We start from the raw sequence: 6,439 nt of genomic DNA on the forward strand, positions 1-6,439 counted from the left end.
GAACTATATTTTTTATTTATATTTTAAAACAGTTTCAATTATACTAAATTCTATAAAACTTTACAGAGTTTCTGCAAGCTATCTTTTTCTAAGAATTAGTTTATTATTTTATTAGACTAGAAACTGGGCCTTGAAGCTACTGTGAGTGTTCTGGCAAGCAAAATCATTTGGCTTTGGGACTTTTTAAGGGCCAGTAACTCTCACAACTGGACACACCATTAACGATAACAAGCACAAACAGAGCACCAAGCTCAAACACAAAGGACAGCAGCTGTGCTAAGACAGTTTCAGAGTGGCAGGGGACCCAGGGAGCTGGACTCAATTTAGAAGTAGAGATTTTGTAAGCATTATTTGTGTTTTAAAACTCAACTCAAGGTGAAGTTAAGGGCAAAGAAGTCAAACCAAATACCTCTCATAGATGGTCTTTAATGTCATCTGATCAGGGACACCTTCAGTCTCTTCCAGATACAGTATGAGCCATGACGTCCGGTAGGGCCACTGCTCGGTAAGGTTGATCCAGCTGGCTAGCCTGTCCCAGTTGAAAGTAATCTGATTGGCTCTTAGTAACCGCCCTTTAAAGAATAAACATTTAAAACTTAGTAGACATACTAAGTAAAAGGTTTAGTAAAGTCACAAGCAACTGAGCTTTCAAATTTGAAATTTTTGCTCTTTGGTATTTGTATGGTTTCTAAGATCCAGATTTTAAAGATTCAGAGGGCATGGTGGCAGACACAGTAATCCTGGCACTGCAGGCTGGATACAAGTCTGAAGCTAGCCTGGGCTACACAATGAAAGCCTGTCTCAAAAAATAAACCAAGAAACAAAATGGAAGACCAAGGTAGTCCTCAATGCTACCAGTATGACTGCTAACGACTTCTCCCTGGACCCCAAGAGAACCCAAACACACTGTGTATCTTTGCTTTATGACGTCATTGACCCCCATTCTTCCTTACTTAACTTGTGTTACTAACTACCAACCCAGGTACAGGTATCTGAAACTTGTATGTTACTGAATAAAATGACCCTGTTTGCAGGGCGTTCAGAGGACTGACTAATTCAGCTCTCTATCTCAGGGTATGTGCACTTGTGGACAATTGAAAACCTCAAGCCTTCAGAGGCAAGGCTTCTTTCCACCATCACCTTCACCTTGACTTGACAGGACTACAAACTGAGGCTTGGTTCTTAACTGAAAACACCCGGTTTTATACCATCATCAGTTTAGTACCTGGACTTGCATCTACTTATCTGGCAGACTCTAACGGCAATTCTCTTTCCCCAGACTGTAATCATATAGATGATGGCTCCTCATCCAATTATCCCCCTGCCTCACACCCTCACTCTCTGAATTTTCACCATGGAGTTTCTGGAGAGGAGGGGTCTACTCTGCTGGATGGGAGTGAGCTAAGTTACCATGTTTGCTAGCTATGCATGCCATAGATTCATCATAAACACTGACGCTGGGGTAAAGCCCAGAACAAAATAGATGATATGGCCACAGCCTTCCTAAGAAGCATTGACTCAGTGGCACAGGCAATAAATGCAATAAGCAAACAAACCTATGAAATAACTATGAGCATCTAACTAAATGAGTCTGTTTGTAAGGAGCAGCAAAAAATGAAAAGCTGAACACTAAAATAAGCTTGATAATACACTTCTGTAGAAGGTTGAGTTTTTGTCTTTTTAAATATAAGGTCTCACATAGCCCAGCTGGTCTTGGCTTCCTGATCCTCATGCCTCCACTTCCAGTGTGCTAGGATTATAGATGTAAAACCTCTACATCCAACTCACTACGTTGACCAGGCTGGTTATGAACTTGAGATCCTTCTGCCTCAGTCTTGTGAGTAGCTAAGATTTTGAGTCTGTGCCGCTAAGCTTGGCTTTAGCATCAATTATTTAAAGATATGAACTCGGGTCTGTTTCTAGTACCCAAAGATGGGTAAACAATCTAAATTCCTTCCTGTGGATTTTAGAGCCAGAAGGCCTTGAAGGAGCTGCAATTCTTTACACCACTTCCCACGGCTCTCCCGTGCCAGCTCCACAAAGGCTTGCACTCCAGCTGTTCTTGAAATCCCACCTCACAGCCTTTGACTTGCTCTTCCCTTTGTTTAGAGTATTTCTTACAAGAAGTATGTAAGGTGTAGTTCTAATTTCATTCAGGTCTCTTATTCATTAACAATCAATCGCAAATGCTCTAGTGGGTACAGCAATTAAACAGACAAAAACTCTCGTATGAGGCTCTCCCATCCCAGAGAGTAAGGGAAAGTAAGCAACAATGTTAGAAGACAGCTTTCTCTGGAGCAGGATGAAGCAGGGAGAGCAGGAAGAGGAGCCATTTCATATGAGATGCAGAAGGTCTCATGGAAAAACTGACACCTAAGCTAAAAAGGGAGTAAGAAAACCTACTGTTCATACTGAACCATTGCAGACCAAGTTACAATAACTGGTAAAGATACAAAGTTGAGCTCCAGGAACTGTAGTCAAGGGCAGCCCAGTAAGAGCAGCTTAACTAACAACAGCTAGGAGGAAAATCCAGCAAGTGTAGCACTCTGCACACCAAAGGAAAGAAGCACTTAAAGAAGCAACCAACACATTGTCATAGCTGCTTGTGGGGTCCAGACAAGGACTAAGACCTGGCCACTGCAAGATTCATGTGGAAGCCACTGGGGAAGTCCTGAGAAGAAGGGAATTGGGGGAGTTTGGAAGGATTGGTGGGAGAGTGGTATGAGAAAGGCAGTCAACTATCAAGGAGCTTTGCTGAGAGTAGGGGCGGGGTGGGGGGCAGAAGAAGTCCCAGGGAGAGGAAGAATTTGAGTGAGAAGTGTACTCTCCTGTTGACTGTTTCATTTCTACAACATCCAGACCAACAGGATGTATCAGTGTTATTGATAATATCAGGAAACAGTTCCACTGTCCAACCAGCATAAGAAGGTTGGAGTCTCACCTAAAGGGTGAGATTAGATTAAGCTAGAAAAATGCTATGTTAGGTACAGCTCCACCTATAATACAGGCATGAGTCTTAAACTTAGTTCCTATTGACAATTCCTATTGACAGACAACACTAGGAAATATCAGAAAGTATCAAGCAATACCATGCAAGGAAAAAACATATTCTATAAGTTACATCACAAGTATATCTAAGACTATCCTAATGCTGATGAGTTTTAACATAGCAAAGAGCAGCATCCACACAAATAATTCGGTCATAGCAATAATCTCAATTATTTTTTGAGACACGGTTTCTCTGTGTAGCTCTGGCGGTTCTAGAACCCACTCTGTAGAGCAGGATGGCCGAGAACTCTGCGATCTACTTGCTTCTGCCTCCCAAGTGCAGGGATTAAAGGTGTGTACCACCACTATCTGACTAATAATCTACATTATTATTTTTTTCATTTATTCAAAATATCATATAAAAACTAAAACAACATAGTAGTATATAAAAATCTGAATTTCAACACAATTAATTTGTGCTGTAACATAAATTAGTATAAATTTACACTAAATATAAAGCAAAAGACTTTTAAAATCATGAAATCTTAAAATAAATTTCCAAATGATATCTGACTGTCAACTACTACTGACATCCACTTAATAAAAACAAAGGTGATGGCAGCATGCTCTGTTAGTGCTGAAGTTTACTGTGGTGACAGGCGGGGACACTGGACAGATAGAAGAACACTCACCGAGCTCATGCAAGCCCTGAGTTTAGCGGCTACTACCTCTAAATATAGCACAAGAAACAAAAGTCACCTGTCACAGAAACAATATTGAGTAATCGTCTCATGGTCTGAGGACTGATGTCACTGAACCAATCCTCTGTGACCAGCAGCTTCGTGAGATCAAAGGACATCTGCCGGGTGATGGTCCTCTGCATCTGTCTTCTGCGGTAAGTATCCTGAAACACAACACCACCAGTAGAGAGTTAATGTGTGCAAATGAGAAGAACAACAAAAGGGGCTGCACAGTCAGCTCTGGGTAAGAATAGCAGACACAGGCCTTTAAACTCAGCACTCTGGAGGCAGAAGAATATGGATCTCTGTGAGGTCGGCCTGGTCTACAGAGCTAGTGCCAAGACAGGCTCCAAAGCTACAGAGAAACCCTATCTCAAAAAAAAAAAATAGCACAATTCGCAATATTAACCAAAAGGAAGGTTATGTGCTAATCAAGTACAACTACTTCTGAGGCAGAAGCTTACAGAGAAGTTATAAGGTAAGTTGGCAGCAACGCATGGATGCATGCCCACTGAGCGCTGGACAGTTAGGGAAAGCTTAATGTCAAGATGGGAGGTGAGCAGAACTCCATAGAGAATCCCAGTCAGGCTCCAGGAAGCCTCCACACTGAAAGAACCCTAGGACAATAAAGTAAGCTCCCACACAGTTCTAGGGACCCAGCATCTCTGCAGGCTGTTTTAAAGTGTTATACAATTTCTCCTCACAGCTCCTCAGAGAGTGAAAGGTGCTCTGCAGAGTGGGCTGGAGTGGATAAAATCCCATCTCCTAAGACAAGAACAGACACAACAGAGGCATAGCCTCGAGTCCTGAAGTGTAGGGTAGGTGGATGCAATCACAAGTACCCCCAAGGACCTGGACTCCTAGGAGAGAAATTCAAAATACTGAAACACTCCCCAGACTATGTCAACTGTTATTCATACTAATTTTGAATTCATATCTGTAAAGCATATGGGCACAAAACCAAAGACACAAGGTTTAAAAAGTCATGTCCAAATGGTAGCAAACCAGAAAAAAAAAAGACAATGCCAGTATAATCCCGTATCAGTCACCCCTAAGCAGCACTATCAGCAAAGCGTCCCTGTAGGTGGACATCTTCTCACTTTATAACCTAGATAAACACTCCTACGAATAAGATGAGTGGACCAGAAACCCACGGAGACTGGGAAGGGATATCACTACAGAGTGGCGCCCAGCGTGGTAATGAACTCCACATAAAACCTGAGAGGGCTTAAAAAGGAGAGAGAGAGAATTTAAGACAGCTTTTGGCTGTTTGTGGGTGGCTTGCTGCAAAGAAATTTTCCTGACTCAGCAGCAGGAAAAAAACTGGCTGTTTTAAAATGCCGGCTTTCTGGGCTGTGCCGCCATTGCGATCTCTGCCTGGCTCCTGCAGGAGACAGAGCTTTTGTATGGAGCATTTGGAGTAAAGTGCTATGGCTTGGTTAATGGCAATGTGGACTGCTGTGTGCCTGGAACTGTGTGTGGCTCAGGGGCACCAAATGGCTCTGAGGCAGGATCCGCCATGCTGAACTGTGCTGGTCTCAGGCAGGAACTACCGTAATTACCATAATAACAGCTGAGTTAAGGTTTAGTTGGGCAGGACACAAGTGGTACATATCACCCCTACATGATGCAACTTAAGTTTTTAAGAAGTGCTTAACATTTTAAAAAATGCTCCTGGATAGTAAAATAATTACAGATTCACAATAAAACAGATTCAGACACTGTTGGATGAATGTACGTAGGCTTGGGAGAGAGAAGAAAAAGAATATAAAGAATAAAGTTAATGTCTTAAAAAATGGGTAAAGTCTTTAAAGAGACAGAGTACAGATAGTTAAGAGATTAAAAGAAATAATGAAAAATAAGCCACGTAAAAATGGAAAATTCACAGAGAGTCTGGATTATGTACATTGTGTTTTCTTTAAAATTTTTGACTGTGAAGGAGCTAAGTACAGAGAGACATTTCATTACATGGGCTGCCAAGCTAAACCAGAATGGATATAAGGGTATTATGATTTCAAAATTTGGGTCTAAGGATATGATGCTTTGGAGAGGGTCTTTTGTTTTCACAGAGGAACAGACCCTGTGGATTGGTTTTATCCCAATATGGTATGATAGACCACACCCTCCTGAAAGGTTGCTATGAACACCCTAAAAAAAAATTACTTCACTCAACTGCCGACTGAGATAACCCTGGCACACAGGTTACACCATGAAAGATCTGATTAACAGCACACCCATTCAGCAGGAAGCAGTTTGGAGAGAAAAAACTGCGCCCATGTTCCCAAATATTGCTTATATATGTTCTTTTACATTTAAAGGGGGATATGATATAGATATGAATAATTTACATTGGTATAAATTCTGCTTTATTGGTATTAACTTAAGGTCAATTTTGTTATATGTATATGTTTTTCTGATATTGATTAATGTACTGTGATTGTATAGTTCATTTAAAAATGTAATGTATAGGTCTTTCCGGACCAGGCCGTGCAGGAGGCGCCATCATGGGTGTTGACATCCGCCACAACAAGGACCGAAAGGTTCGGTGCAAGGAGCCCAAGAGCCAGGACATCTACCTGCAGCTGCTGGTCAAGCTGTACAGGTTTCTGGCCAGGTGAACCAACTCCACCTTCAATCAGGTTGTGCTGAAAAGGTTATTCATGAGTCGCACCAATGGGCCACCTCTGTCCCTGTCCCGGATGATCTGAAAG

General features: G+C 41.8%; 1 protein-coding gene across 12 annotated transcripts in view; it reads right to left on the reverse strand.

The window, feature by feature from the left end:
* The window catches only part of Kidins220 (kinase D interacting substrate 220), a 97,635-nt gene that overhangs the window by 46,250 nt on the left and 44,946 nt on the right, over positions 1-6,439 (reverse strand). For all 12 annotated transcript variants that reach the window (XM_026788955.1, XM_026788953.1, XM_026788956.1 and 9 more), the window contains exons 21-22: positions 3,748-3,892; positions 410-572 (exon numbers count right to left, since the gene is read on the reverse strand). In XM_026788955.1, coding sequence (XP_026644756.1) covers positions 410-572; positions 3,748-3,892 — 308 coding nt within the window. The remainder of the gene's footprint in view (positions 1-409; positions 573-3,747; positions 3,893-6,439) is intronic.

The sequence above is a fragment of the Microtus ochrogaster genome, unplaced genomic scaffold (assembly GCF_000317375.1).
Source record: "Microtus ochrogaster isolate Prairie Vole_2 unplaced genomic scaffold, MicOch1.0 UNK10, whole genome shotgun sequence".
Classification (NCBI taxonomy): domain Eukaryota; kingdom Metazoa; phylum Chordata; class Mammalia; order Rodentia; family Cricetidae; genus Microtus; species Microtus ochrogaster.